This window comes from Python bivittatus, unplaced genomic scaffold (genome assembly GCF_059951505.1).
Source record: "Python bivittatus isolate LINGU-HERP-01145 unplaced genomic scaffold, Pbiv_v1 ctg000310_np1212, whole genome shotgun sequence".
NCBI classification, from domain to species: Eukaryota; Metazoa; Chordata; class Lepidosauria; order Squamata; family Pythonidae; genus Python; species Python bivittatus.
The window spans coordinates 7,277,277-7,300,678 of NW_028277054.1; the positions used below are offsets into that span (position 1 = coordinate 7,277,277).

General features: G+C 39.8%; 1 protein-coding gene and 2 long non-coding RNA genes across 3 annotated transcripts; 2 read left to right on the forward strand and 1 right to left on the reverse strand.

The window, feature by feature from the left end:
* The first annotated feature begins 1,816 nt into the window (after nt 1-1,816).
* On the forward strand, nt 1,817-8,214 carry LOC103067199 (uncharacterized). The gene is made up of 3 exons (XR_015795995.1): nt 1,817-2,397; nt 2,485-3,114; nt 4,746-8,214. It is a non-coding gene; the product is annotated as an uncharacterized LOC103067199 (long non-coding RNA).
* LOC148216121 (uncharacterized) lies at nt 7,270-18,344 on the reverse strand. Its single transcript, XR_015795996.1, has 3 exons — nt 18,224-18,344; nt 15,744-15,893; nt 7,270-7,371 (listed from the first exon to the last, which is right to left on the reverse strand). It is a non-coding gene; the product is annotated as an uncharacterized LOC148216121 (long non-coding RNA).
* On the forward strand, nt 17,158-23,060 carry LOC103057481 (proline-rich transmembrane protein 1-like). Its single transcript, XM_007444315.4, has 2 exons — nt 17,158-17,907; nt 21,540-23,060. Exons 1-2 carry the CDS (start codon nt 17,605-17,607, stop codon nt 21,726-21,728), a joined length of 492 nt encoding a protein of 163 aa, XP_007444377.1. The 5' UTR covers nt 17,158-17,604; the 3' UTR covers nt 21,729-23,060.
* Nucleotides 23,061-23,402: the final 342 nt, after the last annotated feature.

Consider the following 23,402-nt stretch of genomic DNA (forward strand, 5'->3'; position numbering starts at 1 on the left):
AATGTCATGCCATAGCGATTATCAAGATCCAACCCTTTTGTGTATACAACATGTCACACAACCATATATACATAAGAGCAAAGTTTGCATTACAACACCATTCCAATGAAATCATGTGATTCTGTGGATATCTCTAGGGTTAATCACAGTGCCCTGTATAAAGAAACCATGTCAATTAAATCTTTGGGCATAAGAATGTACTCCATAACATGTATAATCCTGAATATTGGCGCTGAAATGTCCCACGGCTAAACATTTCAGCTGAATTTGGGCATTTCTCTAACAACTAATTTTCAAACCATTGATTGCTTCCTGAGCCTTGCCCTTCCCACCACTACACATTATTCAAGTAACCAGAACCCTCCACAGTGGGCTTTAGTGCCACTTTCAGATCAGTGCCATGCCCCAGTGTTTCCATGACCTTGTCCATCTTGTGCCACTCTAAGGGCTGCCACTGGTGAGGCAGAAATGAGGCCATTCAGAACAGTTGGGCAGATGCTAGTGGAGGAAAACAAAAAGTGGACTTGACTGAACTCATGTTCAAGCCTACACCGTGGTAATCAGTCCTTCTCCATCCTTACTGCACTGGCAGATGGTCATCTGGTAGCACTGTTCAGAATAGCCCATTCCTTTTTGGGGAAGGTTGGGCAGGAAGACCTTCCTCGAAGCTGCTGCAAGCATTTTGCCAATAAAGTTGCTCACATTTGCCAAAGTTGACTGTTCATGAGCAGTTCTGGAGTGATGACTGAGGCAGCTTGCATGGGACCTCTTTCAGCCTATGCAGTGTGATGAACTGAATAGGATACTCTCTAGCATGAGCTCTGCCACCTGTGGTGTGGATCCAGGCCCTTCCTGGCTCCTTCAGGCAACTGAGGGTTTGTGGTTGGCTGCATCCAGGAAGTCATCATGCCTCTTTAGGGGAGGGGGTGTAACCAGCTATCTCCCTGTCTCCAAATCACCTTTCTGGAGAAGATTGTTAAGAAACAAAATGCATAGAGAAAACAGATTACATGAACCCCTTTCAGTCAATATTCAGGCCTGTGCATGGGATGGAAACAGTGTTGGTCACTGTGATGTGTGACCTTCTTTGGAACATGGATGGGAGAAATGCACTCCTCTTGGTACAAATAGACCTCTTGGAAACATTTAACACCATTGGCCATGCTGTTCTTCTGGCCCTGTGTGAACGTTGGGAGTCAGGGGAACTGTTCTGCAATAGTTCCACTTCTTCTTGAGTGAGTGCTTCCATTTAGGGGAGAGGAGGAGAAATTCTAGCTCCATTCATTCATCACAGAGAACTTCAGTAAACTCAATACCAGATTAGACTGAGAGGTTAGGGGATGCTTCAGGAGATATTCAGGCACTATTTGGACATCTAACTTCCTTTCCTAGCCCTCTTTCCTTGATGTGATTATATTTTGTAAGCTTCTTGAGGAGGAAGAAATAAATAAATTGAACATGCCAGAATACAACTCTGGGTCAAATGTGATTCACCAGAATTCTTTCTGTGTCTCCCTACAGCCCTTTTTTTTTGTGAGTTCAGCCATTAAAGGGAATATATACCCCTTAAGCCCTTGACTCCTAAAAACCTCTATTCTAATAGACCTAGCTTGATATATTATTGTGGAGTGGGTGTGACCCTCAAGCCAACTGAAGTTCCACACCCCTGAAATAAATATTAACTAACCAAGATCACATCTCAGTGAGCTTTCTATAGATTGCTTTGGGTTTCCACATTCAAGAGGAAAATGCAGTTAAAGATTTTTAGAACTGAAATTTAAACAGCCATCCAAGAAAAATTAAGGTTCCACTACCTTAGAGACTTGTGGCTCTGTATTCTGAGATTGTGTAGATCCCTGAATTGGAGTCTCATTTCACATTGTTTAATCTCACTTTCTCATATCTAGTTTTATTAATGCACACTATGTCCATTAATGCACACTATGTCATTAAAAAAAATGTCCAAATTCAATTTTTATTTGAGTGAACCTAAACTCAGGCAGCACGCTTTTAATTCATTCAGGTTGGGGTTTCAAGGAATAGAGCATTGTTTATTTTTCCCCCTCCAAAGCTGCACACAAAGCTTTAAGATCAGATACATTTTGGGGAGATCACTGCCTATTTGCCCAGCAGCTTCATGAATGATTGCTTTTTAAATCTGGGAAATTCCAAACTTCCAAAACTCAGAGTAGAGATGCCAGGAATGGAACAATGAACAGGACGGGAAGCTCAACTGAAAAACCAGTCAGAGCCTTACGGTAATTCCAGGCTTTGCCTCAAATGCAAATTATGCTGTTTTCAATAGCAACATTCTTTAGCCAGAAGCAGGAGCATGGGGAAAATTATCTTCTTTCAGGCATTTTGTAATCTTTCCATGCTAGTGCACAGAGATTCTTGGTGAGGTTCTCAGCACCGTTTCTGTGATTTACAGGGTATGTTGCTTTTCTTACTAACCCCTGCCTGACCAATTATCTATTCCTACAGCCAAAGCTTGAACCTACGTCATAGCCCTCGACAGAGAAGCAAAGCAGCAACGCCTGCTTCTTCTGTTCCAGTGAAGGAAAAAAAAAAACGAATCAGCTCACAGGAGAAGTCAGGATCGAAACAGAAAGACAGCTACTAGGAAAAAGCACAAGAGAAATAGACAGAAATCCGGAACAAGATTTTTTGTGACTACTCAGCTCGCCAAAAAACAGGAGCAGAAAGAATTGAGAAAGGAGACCAAGGGAACCTGCAGAACAGCAGTGAGATTTTAAAAAACAGCTACCCAGAACCATGAGCTACCCAAAATACCAGAGGATGCAAGACGAATTGCCCATCCCCCAAAGTCCACCCCCTTACCTGGAAAATCAGTCCAATCTCCCAAAAATTTCTACAGAATCAACCCATTGTATGGAACATGAGAAATTTCCTGTTGTGCCACCTCAGGACCTACCTATTTATGGCCCAGATGAAACAGCATCTAAACACATTCCAATCCTTCAGCAACCACGGAGTGTCATTATTGTGCCTGTCCAACCTACTGAAGAACCCGATTATATGGCCTACTCTATCTTTAGTATCCTGTGCTGTTTCTTGCCGCTCGGTGTAGCTGCCTTTGTCTTCTCTAAACTGGTAAGCCTATGAATGTATGTCTCTGTGTTTGTACTTGTGTAGTCCGCTATTGCAAAAATGTAACAGGCTCCATGCCACCATATTTCTATTTCCTTGGTGATCAATCTGCATCACCACTGACGATTTGTAATCCAATACTTCATTCAGAGGTTCCTCTTTTGTCAGGATGTTCATGCTTTTACACTGTTTTATCAAAAACTGAAGATAGGGGTAACCTAGTTACCATTTATGAGAGAGTAATTCCTCGTTATTACTATGGTAACTACCATGGGCAAGATCTTCATCTGGAAAGACATGTGATGCAATAAGCTGAATTGTACCACTTCCTTGCCTCTTTGGAAGATGAGGTACTTCTCATTTTAATATCATCTTTTGTGTGAACCATGAGATCTATCTCATGGAGACCTCACTTGCCATATTTCAAAGAGCTTTATATCTCTGGATAGAGAAACAATTTTGAATACAGCTGCATGAACTGGCATCAGTAACCCAATTTGAGTTCATGAGCCTTAGACTATACTTGCATAACTCCTATTCAAAGATCCCAGCTCTCTAAAGATGCTGGAAATATAGAGACTAGAGATGTATGAACCACCCCAAATCTTCTCCATGTCAGTATGGGATGCACAGAACTATGTCCTGCCCATCAAATATTCTGAGAACTTAAAAAAAAATCAAGTCATCTACAATTACTGGAGATTAGCCATTTTTACAGACACACTCACTGTTGTGGCAAGACAAATTCTCAGTTGAAGATTAGAAGGTTCTGTGAATTGCAGATCTAACCTAGCTCTGGCAGATTCCACCATGGTGATTCATGATCCTTCACTTGAAAAGCAATCCTCAGTGGTTGTCTTTTACATTTCTACTGGGGATGTAACCTAAGTGCACCAGATGAGTATACAAGGTAGACATACCCTGATCTCCGCTGTTTAATTGGCCAGGTCATGGAAATATTGCCATCCCGTTTAGCCTCCAAAGCACCAAAATAGTTGATATGTCTGACAGGAGAGTGGACAAACGTGGGGGAAGCCAAGATGTCATACATGTGGACTGCATTCCCCAGCTTAAGCAGAACAATACTGCTAGGTGTCACCTTTCTCACAAACACTCAACCACGGAGTCTGACTCTTTATTTACTTTCTCTTTTCTCGCTTTTGTATGGACCTCCACTTTGTTCTGTGGGCCTTATTGTTCTCATCTCTTTCCTCTGGAACCAATGTAAATGATACGTAGGATAAGCTAAGATAGGAAGTCACAACCCCCCCCCGCTTTTTTTTTTCAAAATGTGGACGATTCTGTAGATGGCGCCCAGTTTGTATGTCTCGAGTGAACCAGAGGTTAATATACAGATTGATAATTAGGAGATCTCATCAGTAGTCAAATCTGTATCTGCAGGGGGGGAAATGTGGGCAAGCATCAGAATTGGTGGTTTGGCCCCAGCCACAGTAGAAAGCCGCCTACTATTATTATTATTATTATTATTATTATTATTATTATTATTCCATTTATATCGTGCCCTTCTGCCTATAGGCACATATAATGTCTAAGGCCCCAAGTCATGCTAAACTAACATCCTAGCCAGGTTCTTCAGTTGCTTTTTTAAAGCATTTCTCTCATTTTCTTTCCAGACCCAAAAAGCCAACCGTGAGGGGAATATGGCAGCTGCTCGGAGACATTCAAAGACGGCTGTCATCCTGGCTCACACATCACTTGGAATTGGCGTTCCGCTCATCATTCTTTATTTAATTTTTATCATGAAATGAAAGGACAGGAAGGCCTGGCGCGATATGGTTCATGGGGTCACGAAGAGTTGGACACAACTTAACGACTAAACAACAACCACAACATGAAATGAACTCAAATTAGACCAAGTCATTATGCAATGTTCATATCTATACATGATGATGCTGAAGTCAGAGGAAGCCTGATTCAACATCTTGCTCTTTGATCCATTGTATAAAGAGAACATGACGGTCATGCATATTATTCAATTTCTATATACCTGGGCTTCATCGGAAATAACAATAAGTTGGCAAGGATAGCATTTTAGGCAAATAAGGTGATCTGAAAGTTCTGTCTAGTGATAAATATGCAATGGCCCATCAAGATCCAATTTAAAAAAAAATGTGATGCAGCTCTGAAATACAACAACCAGAATCTACATAACAGAATTACAACAGAGTACCAACAGGTGGATGGTTGAATAGGACCTATAAATTTTAGTTTATTTTTTTAATAGTAATTTTATTAAAAATTACAATCACAAATATAAAAACTAATATAAACTTTAAAAAAGAAAAATAGAAAGAAAAAAAGGAAAGAAGAATATAGTAAAGAAAAAGAAAATAAATATATAAAGAAATAACTTCCTCTTCATCACAAGTATAAACAATTTTAGTAACTTATCACTTTCTCTTAAAATACAACAAATGATCTCTTCTTCCCATATCTTGTCTCTTATCTATAAACAAATCTTTAAAAGCTTGTTGTTTCAATCCTGATTAGCAAAAGCCCATTAAGGGTTACCAGAGATAACAACATGCCTATTTTAATCTTGATCAAGTAAACCAACTTCATATTCCTTCCTTTTACTTTTAACAATTTTGATCCTTCAAATAATGTTCTAGAACTTGATTTCTTTTCATTTTTTTCTTTGTCTCTTCTCACAAAATTCTTCAAAACTTTAACAAGCCTCTTTTGTAAATCCAATATAGGAAAATTATCCAAGTCATTCTCTTGCTGTGTTATCTGTATATCCCTTTTAATTATTAAGTCATCAGCCACTTTTTTTTTTTTTTGGTATGTCCATATCATTCTTGTAGCCTCTCATTTTTAAATCCACTGTCAGATCAGTCTCAATCTTGTCAGGAAAAACTTGTTCCTCTTCCATAACATCTTTTAAATACACTCTATCTATAGAGGCAGACACTCTTAAAATTAACTTCTGGATCCATTGTTCAAAAATATCCTTCAATATCTCCGTTAAAATATTTTACCTTATTTTCTATTAGTAAGCCAAATTTAAGGCTTCTTCCCCTTTAACTGTAATATTTAGTTCCTTCTGGTTCCCTCTAATGTCCAACCTTCAAAATCCCATCCTATCTTTTTTTTTTTTTAAGAATTCAAAACAACAGCATTTTCCCACTGGAAGGATTCTTATATTAATTTCAAAATCCTATTTCAAATCCATCTGGACCCTTAATCCATTTGTAACTTTCCAAAATCAACACCCTAATCACCCTTTTGCTATTCCAAAAAAAGAACTTTTTTAAAGTCCTTAAACTTGTATTTAAAACTTCTTTCACTAAGGATTGAAGGAAACTCACCCAGTGTTTTCCGACTTGTCAATCCAAAAGTTCCGAATAGCTGAAAAGCAGTTAACAAGCAATTTCTGAAAGTGATTAGAAAAGGAAGTATGTGAACTCAGTGTCCTTAAAGCTGGTGACTGTGGTTTGAGCGAGATGGCTATTCTTTCATCTCCCAGAGCTCTAAACCTGGCGGAGACTGCATTTCAGTCCGCCACAGTCGTCAGCTCCACTTTTAGCGGAGTCATCTTCAGTTTGCCATTTCTTCCCCAGAAGTCCAGAAGTTCCAGGTAGTTTAAAAAGAAAAAAAAATCTTAGCAATATATTAAAACCCAGAGAGAGACTATAAAGTCTATAATGCTGTGAAATATCATGAAATGCTAGAAAGCAGATGCTTAAGTCACATGTATTTTTAATGCTAGACACCAGCACTTTGGGCTGCACTATAAAGTGACCAAAAGCCACTGAAATTATGATGCTCTTTAGAAAGGCATGTTGCCAAGGGAATGTCTCTTTGCACGTAGCGCCTACTTCCATTCTTGCATTTAATAATACCTAGACCTTCTTATTTGCTGTTCTTCTGCAACATTAAGCCAGCTTAACCGTACCTGTGGAAAGGCATGCAACGGTTAGAAAGTGAGAGTGAAGTAAGAGACATCCTTAGAAAGTGAAGATGGAAATAAGGACAGACGATTCTGAACCATCTGCTTATACACACTCAGCTTTGTACAAAGGAATGCCCTGTTGGTGTCCCTTCCACACAGCATGGCAAACAGAAGCTTTCCAGAGTGTCATCGGTCGCTGGGGCCATAGGTTGTGTGCTGATGCTCTCAAAAAGCCACATCCCTCAATTAGATATGTGTGGAGGGACTTGCTTGTTTATTCATTGGTCCCATTTTCTTAGTTTTTCCTGCACTCGGGAGATTCATTGTAGAAAAATCCATGACTCCTGTAAAAACCGACATCAGCATAAGATTTTTTTTTTTTTGGAAAAAAGCAACCCCATGTTCTAATGTAGTTGCATACTGATTAAAAAAAAAAAAAAGCTAGTAGCCATTATATAAGCAATATCCAGGGGTAGGCTGGCTGGCATTCTCAGAAGATACAAGCTCTCTACCCACCCACCCTCAGCTTTCACCAAAACTACAGGAGAAAGCAAACCAGATGTGAATAGCTTTGAATTGCCTATATACGGTGTTTACGTTTGAAAGCTAAATTACTTGTTAGTTATTAGTTAGTTATTAGTTAGTTGTTGTTCTGTTGCCTTGATCTTTTTTTTCTTAATAATAAACTGAGCTCAAAAAAGAGACTTGTGGCCTGGTTGACTGTTTTCTGTCCTGATTGTGGACAGGAAACATAGAGGCTGAATTCCCCACAAACCATGAGGACTGTAGACATCGATATGGTGGGCTGGGGGGGTGGGGGGATGTGTGGCTTCACAGAGTTAAAAGTGCATAAAGCCTCTGATCTGATGCCACGCTAGCAAAAAAACCTGTACAATATTCAGCACCAGAAGCACATTAGAGCAATGCCAGGTGGATGCAGTCGAGTGGTCAGTCTAGACCCGGTAACGTAATGTCTTGCTTTTAGAACTGAATCTGAAGAAAAACATAAATTTTATTACAGCTGTAATCAAGTTAGGGATCCTTACTTTATTACAGTGGGCTGTTCATTCCAGAATTTTCTGAGTAAAAGTAACCAATGAAAGTCCTCCAGGAACTCCACCGAGAGGGCATGACAACCCCTTTCTTCGTTACGTTATCCCCACATTTCTGAGCTATACCGCCTTGGAACATGGAGAAGCCACTTAGCAATTGCAGCAAATTGTTTTAATAGATCTCTGCCCTCTGTTAATCTCAAAGACCGACAACAACAATCTCAGAGACCATCACAAATGAAAAAAGGGCTCTTTTTCTTTAGGCACACAAAGATCTGGAAGACCACAAGGGAATTTATCTTCCTCAGTTGGGTGGCCTATTTTTAATTTTAAATTAGGGTTGCCATGTCTGAGCTGCAGAACTCCAAACCACCACTAGATGTCAACCAAGAGTAACAGGCAGCTCTCTCTCTCTTTTTCTTTGGCTGCCATCTAGTGACAATTTGGAGTTCGGCAGGCCAGATATGCTGGTCCCAGTTTGTAAACCTGCCAGCACTTTTTCCTAATACAGGAGAGTCTCGCTTATCTGACATAAAGATAAGGCAGAACGTCGGATAAGTGAAAATGTCGGATAACACACAGTAACGATTGAGTGCAGTAAAAAAAAAAAAACCGATCTGCTGTGCCGGTTGCAATCAATTTTTGCGTTGCGGTGCTGCACCCTTAGAGCAACAAGAAAGAGTACACTCATGCTCACAAACAAGCGGTACACTTTTCTCGTCGTCAATTTATGCGTGTTGTGTTTTTTTTAGGGGCGTCGGATAAGACGGAATGTCGGATAAGCGAAGGTCGGCTAAACGAGACTCTACTGTAGATTCAAATTAGGCTTGACAGTTTCATTAACAGCTTGACCAATTTAGCAAAAGCCAGTGCGGCAGTACAGTTCAGTATCTGATTTCAAACCAAATTACATAAAATCAGATCACGCCAATTAGTCTTGCATCCAAGTTGCAGAAGCTAAATTAAATCTAAAGATCAATATAAATGGGATTTATTGTAGAAGCATGCCCCTCTATCAAGCTGCCAAATGTTATACATGGGTTCATCCAGATGCACAGAAAAGACTGGGATAGTAGCTTTTCACATGCAACATTCCGATTAATGCACTCGTTGCCCAGTTCCAGATTTCACCCAAATGCATTATTTCAAGCTGTATGTCATGCAGTGAAACTCAGTCCAGCCCCTAAGAAGAATCTTGTAAGCTGTGTTCATATTTTTATCCTTACGAAGGTCAGGGAAAGGTGCTTCTGGAGACTGCATCCAGCTTCTGTCTCCAGAATGAATACATCCATTACCTGATTCCGCATTTCATTGGAGTCCTCATTCTGAGCTGAGAACCATGTAGGAACCAATCCAATACTCAGCGGTATATAGAAGATGATTTGAGCAGGAGAGCATGGGGGATGCAGTCAAGCTGCCTGTGTTATAAAACAGTCTTCTGGGCAAAGAAAACACTGCATTTACGAGAGAGAGAAAAGTTTGATGGTGCAGACAAGGAGAGACCAAAGAACATGAGACTGCTCATAAGAGGTCTGCTGAAGAAAAGAAGAACATGGAACATTAAGAAAGTTGGAGGAATGGTGTCTGCCAATTGAAGAAAAAGTAGAAGGTAGAGACCCACAGCTGGGTGGCTGCTACCTCGATCCCATCCCTCTTTGAAAAACAGTCCTATGGAGAGCTCCATTCAATCCATCTACTGGACCACCACTCAAGGTAGGATATGAGACACTTCCATTCATGCCACCCCAATACCATCTTCATTATGGTTCACCTGGTACAGGGTACAACCAAGAGCCAGCCCTTTACTGTAGTCTGTGCAGACCTTTGGTGGGCTGGGCAGCTGACAATCAGCTTGATGACCTGACCTACTCCATCTTCCCCATGGTTTGTTCTTTCTTACAATTGGGTGCTTCTGCCTTCATCTTCTCCTTAAAGGTAAGTTGGGGGAGGGTGAAGAAACGAAGCAATAAGAGATGCAGTATTAAAAGAAAAGAATGCAAGGAACACAGGAAAAGGATTCTGTTGCATTCTTTAAATTTAAATTTGATTTTTTTAATTTTTTGAGATAGCCCCTTTGCAAGCGCTTTGCGAAGGCTATGGGGTGAGCAATTATTTGATTAAAATGTTGGCAGTAGGGTTTTCTGGATTTCGGCAAGGGTTCCCTACTTCATAATTCAAGCACTGATATGTATGGCTGATAAGGAGGAGGTGCCTATGAGAAAGAAAAAGAAAGCATAACATGGATAGCATTTTCAGAGAAGTTGGATATGTAGCTCAGTAAGGCTGATGTTTACTCTTTGGGAATGATTGCTGGAAAGATTGCCCAACTAATGTATTCAAGGGCAAGTTAGAGTTTTGTGGCATTTAAAGTCTATCTTGCCAATTCTCTGATCCTGGCCATGGGGATCAATTTTCCTAGGAAGTAATTTCTTGGGGATGGTGTGCGCCACTGCATGATATGAAGTTACCAGGAACTGAACTGAACTCCAAGGAGTCTAAGGAAGCAGGAAGATGGAGAGGACAGAAAAAGAAGGTTGAGATGATAGAGTTTATTTATTTAGCGTATTTATATAGCCACAAAAAACGTGACTCTGGGTGGCATACGAACATAGCAACAGTTAAAACTACATAACAAGCTAAAAATAGTCAAGCATAAAAAAACATAAAACCCAAGATTCTAGCTGGACACACAGCTAGATTTTATCCATATCCCTTTTTATGCTTTACTCTGGCTCTCCCCTCCTAGCTTTCCCCTTCTCTTTCTCTGATGAGTAAGGATGGGAATTATATCAAAAAGTGATTTGACTTGGCAACATTATAAAACAGACTTTATTTTGCATGTGGGCAGTACATGAAAGCATGTATTCTGATTGCTCAGAGGTAAGTCCTCACAAGTATCAGGCATGTATATACACAGAACGCCCACACTTAGAATCTCAGGCTACTGCAAGTCCTAAATCTTGCTGTGTCCTTTTAGGGCTTAATCTTAAGTACATGCTAATTGCCAGGAAACTTGCAATAAGAGGATTCTTTCCTGCCAGTTGAAAGGCCCTAATAGATTCTATAAAGGCTTTTTTTCTTTTTTAACTAATGGATCACTTCTCTCTTCCACTCCAGACTCAGAAAACCAGCAGTGCTGGAAATGCACAGCTGCTTAGCAGCTCTGCAAGCCTACTGTTGTCTTACATGGCATCTGGAGCAGGATTATAGCTCTTGATTCTAATTTTCACCTGGAGATGGACACTTCAAATGAAAACTTTTCTTAGCCATCAAACAAGGCTAACAGGAAGAGTGTGAAATCCTGGCTATGCCAGATGGCCTGGGGGCCTGATGGGGGCTCGCACCATTGGAATTGGCTGTTGGGATAATTTATTCTACCCCCCGCCCCCCCGAACATTCAACATCTTGAAAGTTTTTAGTCTTTTTATGTACAGTATATGGTCTTTTTTACATAGTTTGACTTTTTAACTAAATTAATGTGCTGTTTATATTTTTTAACTGTTTTTGAGGTTTTATTTTAATTGCGAGGCGCCCAGAGTCACCCTCTGAGGGAGATGGGCAGCGTATAAATTTAATAAATAAATAAACATAAACAAGCCAATGACTGAAACCAACATTCCTACAAGACGACCTCTGAGCTGATTAGTACTCAGAGAACTTACGATTGGACAGCTTGCTGTTGAAATCATTCCCTTCTGCAGGGACAAGACACATCTTAAGCCCAACCACTGCCTCTATGGCCTCTTGTCTAGCTGTTTCTAATAACCAGACAAAGTAGCTATCAAGCAGGGTTTCTCAACCTTGGTGACTTGAAGATGGACTTCAACTCCCAGAATTCCCCAGCCTTTTATCATAACCATTCCACCTTTATCTTTTATCATGAGTTGAAGTCCACACATCTTCAAGTCACCAAGGTTGAGAAACCCTGCTATAGAAAGTAAGGAAGATGACCATGACGGTCTTGTGCAGGAACAGTCTGCTAGATAAAAGGGGCTGAAATGTGTTTTTTTTTTAAGTCCAGAAAGAGATAGCATTCAGAAGTGGCTCAGACAGACAACTCCCTAATTCACTGAACTATAAGAAGGAGGTGGAGGTACAGCACAATGAGATTTGCAAGATTGATATCAGCTTCACGAGGTAGGCCAGACCAGGAAATCAACTGCACAGGAAGGCTAAAACAACTTTTACTGAAATTGGACTTAATAACAGACGCCTGCATAATATTCCTGAATATAATTAGACTGGGAATCTAATTATTTGGAAGCCTCTTGGAGCCATAAGGGTGAAATGTAATTGTCCCCGAACAAATATTATGTAATGGTGATGTTTTTTGATGGATGTTTTCTGCATAGTTTATCTCAACTGCTTTAGCTTTTCCATACAGAAAAGGGCAACTGAATTAAATGTTTCTAAAATGATAAATAGGGGCACTAAGCCCTGCCTATTGCTGTGATGATATTTAAGGGTCAGCTACTTCAAATTCTGGATCCGATCGATGATTTATTTTGTTTTATTTTTATTTCATGTTGACCCTCGCGCTTTCATAACAACATAGGGCTTCCCAAATGTCAACCGCCACTTCACCCCCCTACTCCCATCCCAGACTCATAACCCATGTGGGCATATTTCACAGAGGAGAACATCCCCCTCTGAGTTCACCTAGATCTTAGATATACATCACAACTTGGCTGCTTCATCACCAATCAAATAATGGATGAGGGCAGCGTTATTATTCACCAACCTGGCATTTGGTAGCAATAGCCAAAAAGCAGTGAGTGGTATCAGGGAAAATACTGGGGGCTGGAAGGTGGGATTGGTCTCAAGCACCACCACCACCTTCCCCATGACTAGCTTGTTCTCAGATGGGGAATAACGGCAATTAGAAAGGAAGACTACACTAATTAAATCCATGCCTTAAAAAAACACTTACTTATATGTTTACATTCTCAGTTTCTGCAACTAATCCCAAATAAATGCCGAAACATTTCCTCTCTTTTTCTAATTAAAAAGACTAAAGCAAAAAAAAAAAAAGCTTATTTAAAATAATGCAGACCTATTACTTGTGTCACGGATGAAAATATATGGATTAAAAATCCCCAGCCAGCTTACTTAGAGAAGGAACAGCTGTTTAACAACTATCGTCATTTTTTTATGTATAAAAATGTTCTATTCTTAAAGAAGAAACAAACTAGATTTATTTGGATGAACCTAAGGCTGAGCTAGGGGAAAAAAACTATTTTCTTATGGTGAATTCTGTGAAAATGAAGAGGGGAGAAGGAAGGGAAGGAAAAACTGTGAACTCCAAGAATCAAAATCAAGATACTGAACGTCCTCATTTAGTCCTTGAGGAATTCAACTGTTTAATGACAAGGTCCATTTTATTTCTTTTCTTTAAAAAAAAAATCAATATTGTTTTTACTTTGTTTTATATATCCCCAAAATGAAGCTCAGAAATCTAATGTCTTTTTTGCATAAAATATGATCTAAAGGGCAAAATATTTAGTTAAATTTTTCCTTACTTAACTCATCATGTTCAACCAGATATATCAAGTTTGTTTCCCTTTAAGAGTAGAATACTGTTTTTCAAAGATGGGGAAAAAATCATTAACATTGGCAGTTAACCAGCTGTTTTTTCACAAACCTGAAAAAGGAGTGGGTTGTGCTAAGAACAATTTGGATGGACAATGGTTGGACATTTTGTGATACTCATGGAGAGACATTCAACATCCTATATCTTGAGTCTTTTATCACAACTATTCCACCGTTATCTTTTTTCATGATTGCAAATAAAAGCGTCAGGTTGTGGTCATCTGGTGATGATCCTGGATATATATCCCTTCAATGCATTTGAAAAAACATGTTTTGTAATAGTTACAATAACAGGAAACTGTTATCTGGGGAAACAGCCTCATGTGGCTGGGAGAAAAAAAATGAACTTCAGGTACCTGGAGAACATTAAAATCACAAATTATTGAATTCTGCCAAATCTCTAGGTATGAAAGATTTAAAAAATGAGTATTCAAATTTTGTGTGTGTGTGCACGCGCGCGTGTGTGTGTGTGTGTTTAGTCTCCTGACACAGTGAAAAGGAAGTTGTCATGGGTGTTTCCAGAAAGTCAAAAGACTGAGAATAAAAGAAATAGAAATCCAGAAATAGAATTGTACAGATAAAGGGGAAAATTGAAGAGGGATCTCTCTCCTCCAACCCCTCCACCCAATTGCAGAAATTGTATTACATCAGGGCAGTTTGGGGTAGTGGTCAAGATATCAGGCTAGAAACCGGGAGACTGTGAGTTCTAGTCCCTCCTGAGGCACAAAGCCAGCTGGGTGACCTTGGGCCAGTCCCTCTCTCTCAGCCCCAGGAAGGAGGCAATGGCAAACCACTTCTGAAACCTTGCCAAGAAAACTGCAGGGACTACTTCATGTAGTCATCAGGACTCAACACTGACTCAAAGGGAAAAAAAATTGCTGCCAACGCTATGTATAAGTAGAATGGTCAACCTTTCCAGGAGCTCCTGTAGCAATATCTTAGACTCAAGCTTGACATGGGGCACTGAAGAAAAGATAATGGATTTATCTCTCTGCCAGGGTTGCACCCATAGAAAAAAGCACAGTAATAAAGTCGACAGCTTTGTATAGAGCCTGCAGATATATTTTAGAGAGAATATAATTAAAACTGAAAAACTTTATTGCAGTCATTAACCAGCAGAAGGGTTATGGATATGCAAATATCCAAAGCTGAATTGACAATATCACAATAGTTAGGGAAATACATGCAAAGAATTTTGACTAAAACAATATTAAAAACAGAATACAACCAAGTGATCATTGGAAAAAGTAAAAGATCATCACTTACCACTAAAAAGTTCCAAAGGTAGAATAAGGTAAAAGAAATAAAAATAGACACAAATCTCCTTTTCAGTTGACGGCAGTTATGTCCTAGATTCTGACAATTCCTATGGAACAGGTTCAGTCTAAATGCTGTGGTCCTTCTCCAGAGTAAGGTATTCTTCTTTATTTGGGTCCTATCTTAGCCTTTGCAGGAAAGAATTCCTTCTTCAAATGCCATCATTCCATACATCTATGTATTTTATTCTTCTATTCCCATATTTTCTTGTTCTCATGCATATTTTATCATTATATTTGTATATAGCTTTTTGTGTCTGTATTTCATTGTGTCTATGGGTATCTTTTGAATTATGGAAATGCATTGTAAAACAAACATGATATGTTTTGTAAACACAGATAAATACAGCTGGCTTGTTAATGGATGTATTAATTCATCAATGACTAGTGATGATGATCACTATGATCATCTACACTACAATGATAGTTAATGGACTATTAATTCATCACAATTCAGTCTTCGTCCCCTTCAGCTAAATGTTTAGCTTCTGAACCAGTGGTAGAATACATTTCATCTCTAGTTTGTATACAGCTCAGTGGCCACACTAAAGAGTCACAAAAAAGGGCATCTTATCACATGGCACCCTGTTTTTTCCACAGCTGAAATTGGGGAACAATGTTGGATTTCTCCACATCTGTCCTTCAAGCAAGGTCACCTCTACCATTAGGCAGCATGAGCCCAGACATCTGCAGTATCTGATCTGGGGTGCCCTAAAAGTAAAGGTTTTTATTTATTTATTTATTTATTTATTTACTCACGTGTCATTATTCCAGGGATGACAAGAGACACTCATAGATTTCTTTGTTTTTTCTTTGCCTATAACATGATTGGCCTTGGGTATTATGACAGTTGGCCTGTGCAAGGAAGAGGATGTCATTTCCTGCCTGGCCCTCTTGACATTTCTCAACCTGTGAAGGACAAGGAGCTTATGCAATCCACATAGAAATCATATTTCAGTTCTATTTTATTATGGTGTGACTTTATCTTTTTTTTGTTTTATATCCCCTCTTTCTTATAGGAGCTCAAAACACATGCAGTGTTCCATTGTCCCATTTTTCTCCACGATAGTGCTTGGAGGTAGGTTAGGTTGAGAGAGAACAACTGGTGCATGTCACCCAGGGAACTTCTGTGGCTGTTGGTGGACCTGAATCTAGGTCGCCCAGATCCTGGTCTACCTAGCCCACTACATCACATCAGCTCTCCAGTGTTCCAAATCACATTTGCAGGCACTATTTGAGAAGTAGAATTATAGAATCATAGAGTTGGAAGGGACCCTGGAGGTCTTCTAGTCCAACCCCGTGCCCAAGGCAGGAGTCCTCATACCATCTCAGACAAATGGTTGTCCAAACTTTTCCTGAAAACCTCCAGAGATGGAGCACTCATAACTCTGGGAGGCAAGCTGTTCCACTGCTTAATAGTTCTCACTGTCAGGAAATTCCTCCTTATTTCCAGGTTGCATCTCCTTCTGACGAGCTTCCACCTATTTCTTCTTGTCCTATCCTCAGGTGCTATGGAGAATAAATTGATGCCCTCTTCCCTGTGGCAGACCTTTAAATATTGGAAGATGGCTATCATGTCTCTCCCCTCAGTCTTCTCTTCATTAAGCTAAACATGCCTAGTTCCTTTAGCCATTCTTCATAGGATTTAGCCTCCAGATCCCTTGTATGGAGAAAGTAGAGAGTACAGAGAAAGTACAGAGAAAGCCTTCACCCATTCTCACTATCTATATTTCAGACTCCATATAACTGAATTGCTCTTCTTTCTGCCCAGGAACAGGGCTGCTAATAGGTTATTTTTATTTATTTATTCAATATCTTTCATTTTATCCCTACAGCAGTAACCTTGTGAGGTAGATTGGGCTGAGAGAGAAGGACTGGCCCAAAATCACCCAGCAGGCTTCCATGGCTGAGAGGGGACTTGAACATGGGTCTCTGAGGTCCTAGTCCAACACTTTCGTCACTATAGCACATTGACTGTTTGCAAAAACACTCTGGGGAGTACATGGTTTTATAAAAATAGGAAATTTGTGCCTTCCATTCTTTGATTCCCAGAGATAGCCTAAACAAGTTCCTGCAGGTTTTTTGGCAACATATTCGGAAGGGGCTTGCTACTTCCTTCTTCCTAGGGCTGAGACAGAGTGACTGGCCCAAAGTAATCTAGCTGGCTTTGCGCCTAGGGTGTGATTAGTAGAAGCCTGTTCTTATTTTTCAGGTTTTGTCTGGGTGTTACAAATAGTTAAGTGAAATCTTAGCTGCATTTTCCCACCAGCAGAAGTCTTACTCCTGTGGTTATTCATTGACTAACTTCTCATTCAGCCCACTTCTTTTCTAGTCTGCTGGACCTGTCAAACTGTACTGAGTCAGAAAAGTAGTCCCTGAGAGCTCTTGAAGCAAAAACAGAGAACAGCCTGCTCAAAGGAACAGAGAAGCAAATTAGCTGGGCTGCACATGACTGGAGGAGGAGAACAAACAATTGGGTAGGCTTGAAAGTGCAACCAAGGGGAGACATCCAGTGAGTCTGACAGCTAACCAAAACTATTCAAAAGGACTGTGAACAAACATAGAAATAAGACCGTGTTGTGCTTGAAGAAGGGCAGTAAAAGGAGAGCAGGTGGACAAGATGAGCAAACCACAATACAAGAAGTTGGAAGAAAATGTACCTGAAGCCCAGGATCCACCCCCCTATATGGAAAATCAACCAGCATCTTCTGGTAGTGATTCCCTGGTGCCCCCCAAGTATCAACCTCCTCATGATCCAGCTCCTGGAAGATACAACCAAGGTCTGGTCATTCAGTCAACCCAGGCCATGAACTTCATACGTGTCCAGCCCACCAAGGAGCCTGATTACATGGCCTACTCTATCTTCACCATGCTTTGCTGTTGCCTACCTCTGGGAATTGCTGCCCTGATTTACTCCGCACAGGTAAGCCTGTGAGCATGAACAAGAGAATTGTATATGAGGGAGGGAAGACAGTGATTCAGTATTACAACGAGAGAGAGGCTTAGGTTCACTACTCTGACAGAGGTAGGACTACTTTATTTCCTTGTTTAATAAAATGTTTTCATCATGTGTCAGTGTCCCCATAAAGAGAACCAGAGGAATTACAAATTGCAAATGTACTAATATGGGAGGCATCCCAATTGATACTCCAAATGAAGCTATATGTTCAACTCTTAAAAATCTGGGTACTGAATAAGTTTGTGATTATGAATTAAGATCACCATTGTTTCTCACTTACATGCTCCTCTTCTTTAACAGCTTTTTGGCTAGCCCGCTGCTAAATGTTTATCCATGCACTACTCCAAAACGTTTGGAACAGTATCTGTTTTGTCTTTTTCTTTTTTCTCCTTTTTCAGGCTAATGGAAAACAGAACAATTTTGATTGGACTATGCAATGCAAACATTAGTTTGATAAACTGGTCTATGACTGAAATAAATTCACTTACTTCATGTTTATAATATTGTTTTGAGGAACCAAAGAGACAATTAACATCAACTGCAGTTTCAGTATATTGTAGGCACACATAATTAGCAGTCTATGGGCCATGTTCAGCTTCTAAAGACTTTTTTGACTCTATCAGAGCCCTATAGATATTTAAATATCCATCAGAATGATTGGTGTGATCATCTGACCAACAGAAAATATACAGTAATTGCATTTCTGCCATTAGTATTTCTGAATGAATGAATTAGCATTTGTCCTGTTATGAAAACAGCTGCTCTTAACAAAATATATTAACCAAGGAGCATGGTACAAGTCTTCTCAAATACCCCTACAGCTGGGCAGGTATTTAAGCACCTGATACGCTCAGAGCCTGCAGTCAATCTTCTCACAGAAGTTTCATATGACCATGATATGGCCTAGTGCCATGCTAAAAATGTCTTCTGTACTTATTTCAATTATCCTCATTCCATCTGATGAAGAGAATTGGGTTTTCATTTCTTTTTTTTAAAGAGAAGTGGCTTTCTGTGAAATTGCCCATGGCTGAAATATATGGCACTCTTATCAACAGTGAAATGACTACAGGTTGTATGTAAATATCCTGTATTTCAATGTTCATTCATGGTCGGTATCTGCCTTGGGCATCTACTGTATGTTTCCATTAAATCTCAGGAGAAGACATCAAATCCTTCCAACCTCTTTCAGATCTAAATATTTAGGCAGCCAGGAAGGGTCCAAAGCAGTGGAGGTGGGAAACAGAAATCAACCAACAGCTCTTTTATATGTGAAGAAAAAAATCTGAGGAACTCTAAGGCAGATTTCAGAACACCATTAGATGGACTTAGGGAGTTAGTCTGAGGATGAAGTAAGTTGTGATTAAATAATTGTCCTTCAATATTTGGATTGTTCAGAATTTTGCACTGGGGGAGATCCACAGGAACAGACTTCCATATTTTGGGGGGGATTTTTTTTAAAAGAACTAGACAACTGATGCAAAAGCAGCATGAAATTAAAGTAGGAAATGAGAAGACTAGAACATGGAAATTCCCAATGATGGAATGGTGGAAATAAAACATCTGGATTTAATTAAGGACTTCCCCTCCCTCCAGGCAAAAAAATCAAGAATTCATGTGACATGGTAATGGTCAGGGAAGGGAACTGCAAAGATCCAGAGAAGGCCATCAAGAAATAATACTACTCTACAGAGTGGGTGATCATAAAGCAAAGCTACATGGTTAACTACAAGTTCTTATTGCTGAGTTTAATTGCTTTCCACCCATCCTTCAGTCAGCAGAAAACTATATCAGCATAAAGCTGGCTACCCTCACTGCCAATTCTGATCTTGGATGGTGTTGGAATAAGGGGGAAAGCACTGTTTTAACACAGGCATGAGAATGACTTAAACCTGTCTCAATCATGGGTTGGGGAATGAGTTAAAGGTAAATGGCATGGGGACATGACAGAGAAGGGGTGTTGCTGGGGTATGTTTGTATTATGAGAAGATGCAGGTGAAGAAAGACAGTATGCCAGTAACTAATTTTTATGCAGTTTCTGTGGAAAAAATTAATCTATTGCTAATCTATTACAGCAAAAATAAAACAATTGTATTATGTATTTTAGCCTCTATGTTCACAGAGTAGAGTGTTCTATTTTAGTGAGGACATGCTACCATTGAACTTTGGAACTATTTTGTCTGAATTTGGCTGCTATCACACCATTTACTGGAATTGGGAGGGCAAATGACTCAAACAGTAATTTGCATTTGTGGGAAATCAAATATGTTGCACAATTTTCGTGCATCCTGCCAAGAGGAAAGAACTTTGCATGCTTTGTTTTCATTTTGGGCTTAAGGAATGTTTGCTCATCTAGCATGCTCGGTTATACAGGCAGTGATAAGTGACTACTTCATACACGGAAGTATATATTCAACTTAAATCAAGCTAAGTCATGGGAGAGGATAGATTAGATTAGATTAGAAATATTTGTCCTTCACCCCTGTAAATATGAGGATTTATTTCCACCCTCATTATCACCATATATCCCTATGTTGCTATAACATTTCAGTTCAGCCTACTTGGGCAAAATCCACTGAGTGTTGGCAAACATTGGGTGATCCTTTCTTCTGGTCTAAAAATCAACTGCAGACTACACACCTATACCCTTTCTACATGCAAGGTCTAGCTCAAACATTCTAGCTGTCATGGTCTCTCCCTTTAATCCATCAGCAGTTGAGCCCTGTCTGCTAGACCTGGACCATGCAAGAGTGCTTACATCCACACCACATTATTACTTATTGAATTAAGCTATTTTCTGGTTCACACCACACATTGAGACATAAATTAACCAAGGAAAGTGGGTTCAGAGAACCTTCCTAAAATTAAGCCAATCCTAACCAAGATTAAGAGTAATCTGGCATAGCCTGCTGGGTCACCTCATGAACTGTGCTGGGTAGACCTGGGTAATCCACCTTGGCTAGTCCTCAGGCTCAGAATTTGCCTCCCCACAATGTAATCCTTAGTACTGCCCATATTACTGAAGCCAGCAGCTGCAGAAAGGTCAGTAGCTCTTTGAAAAGATTGGTCAAAAGCTCTCTACGTGTTGCCAAGATAATTCTCCTGAATTTATCAGTTTTGGAAGCAACCATTACACAATCACTTGGTGATGTCTTAAGTGTAACATACTCCATGAACAGTCCTCACTCTCTATGACTGGGATGGACATGAAAACTATTATCAAATTACTAAGGCAGTGTTGTCCAAACTTGGCCACTTTAAGATGAGTGGACTTCAACTCCCAGAATTCCCCAGCCAGCATGGCTGGCTGGGGAATTCTGGAAGTTGAAGTCCACTCATCTTAAAGTGGCCAAGTTTGGACAACACTGTACTAAGGGGAAGATTTCATCACTGATCATATATAACTGCAAAAATCCAAATTGTCAGCTTGAGTCTCATTCAATCTATGTTCTGCTGGTTCCCACCTCAGACAGACTGAGACAAAAAGACTACCTACCTATGTGTGCAGTGACCATTCATACCTACAGACTGGAGATGTTCTTTCCTGCTCTCTGGTGTATTTCTTCACTAATATATCCCTCATCTTTCTTTATTCTCAGACCCAAGAAGCCAACCGCACTGGAAATGCAATATCTGCTCGACGAAATTCCAAGCTGGCACGCAATTTGGCCCATGCAGCACTTGGAGTGGGGCTCGGGGCCATCAGTCTATACATCATCTTTCTTGTGTTCATATATAATCGAAATGTCACTGAGCTGATACACAATCCCTATACTGTATCACCATAACTATAAGGGTAAAATACTGGAATATAGGAGAAGTTCTAAGAACTAACAACTAACAAAACTGCTTAATCATTACATGAATCCAATCCTATGTTGCTGAATGGTAAGCTGCTGAGCTACTAAAACACTGGTTTAATGCTAAATACTAAAATGTCAAAATAGTTTAGAAATAACTATAGATAGGTATAATAAAGTGGGAGGTGACGTATTAAAGTGGTTAAGATTCTGCCTTCTCAAATATGGGAAGCTGTGCTATAAGGTGATTACACAATCCTTGCACAAACTGCAGTTGTAATTACACAAAGTGTTGGACATTCCTAGAATATGTTGTTAACAACTAAAAGGCAGATATCAAGGTTGCTGCCGTCTAGGTTTCCAAGATAAATTGTGAAGAATGAGGAGGTTAAGTCTTTGTGCCATAGAGAACAAAAAGGGGAGGTAAAAGAGTATGATTGAACTGACTTCCCTCAATGAGCAGGGGCAAAAACATTCTTGCAGAGGAATGCCGTTGAATCATCCTTCTAAAGTGAAGATGAAAACGCTCAGATATGGTTGCCCTTTCAATGCTACGTTCCTTCCTCCAACCAACTCCTTTTTTTCTAAACTGTTTCCATTATCCAAACTCCTGCCTAAGTCCTACTTTCCATGACCAAGGGTTCCAACTGAGTCTCACTGCAACACGCTAAATGATTGGGTGAAACCCTAAATGCTCATGTGTGTGTGTATAGACAAGATGCTTTAAAGGAAAGACACTTGTTCAGAGATTTCATCCCTAGAACTGAAGAATGATAGTGCCAGCAAATCAAAATTTTGAGAAGACATTTCATATAATCACTTTCTCCAACCTTCTGCCCTCCAGATACATTGGACAACAAATTCCATAATTTACGTGGAGTGGGAGTTATAGGAGATGAAGCCAAACACATCTAGATGATATTAGATGCTCTGTAAACCAAAATAAGAGCACTGTTTGAACTAGTACCAGAATGAAGTGATTGTCAACAAGGAGCTTTGGAGAATAACTCCTTGATCTTCTGCCTTCTCCTCTGTATGGCCTCTCCACATGTCCTCCCATGTGGGATCAGAGCAACTCAGCTAAAATCCTCTTTCTTCAACAAACCAGCTCAACAAATCATTATTGCAATTAAATCTCTGCCACAGAATTCTAGAAGTTTGGTTTTGACTAATTGCTTTTTAGAGACAAAGAATACAGTACTAATCCTGAATCTGCATACCTGCTCAATGACCTCCGTTGATCATGCTACAGGCCAAAGCATCAATGTATTAGGCAATTACTCTCTGCAAATATGTAATGAAATGAATGTTTCAGTATTATTTGCTTGCTTGAGTTGTGTTATTTGCTTGTTTGTGACCATTAGTTCCTACGGGGCCTATGTGGGGTGCACGGGTATTTTTTATAAGGCCTATGTTTGAGGTTGGCTGCTGAAGCATCCAGAACATTTGCATGTGAACTTCTGATTTAATTTTGATTTTAAAAGGAATCTAGAAAAAAAAGGCAAGTGAAATAGGGAGCCTAATTGGTACCAGGGTGGCATCTACAGCATGGGTAGCCCACTGATGAATCAGGCAGCATATAGATTCTTTTAATAAATACACATTATCTACCAGTATCCTAGTCATCCAGAAGAGACAGTGATTAAAAGATAGCTGCTAAGC

Coding starts and splice junctions, on each gene's coding strand:
- LOC103057481 (XM_007444315.4), top strand. CDS start 17,605: ATGAGCAAACCACAATACAAGAAGTTGGAAGAAAATGTACCTGAAGCC. Junction 17,908..21,539: donor CCCTGATTTACTCCGCACAG/GTAAGCCTGTGA, acceptor CTTTATTCTCAG/ACCCAAGAAGCCAACCGCAC.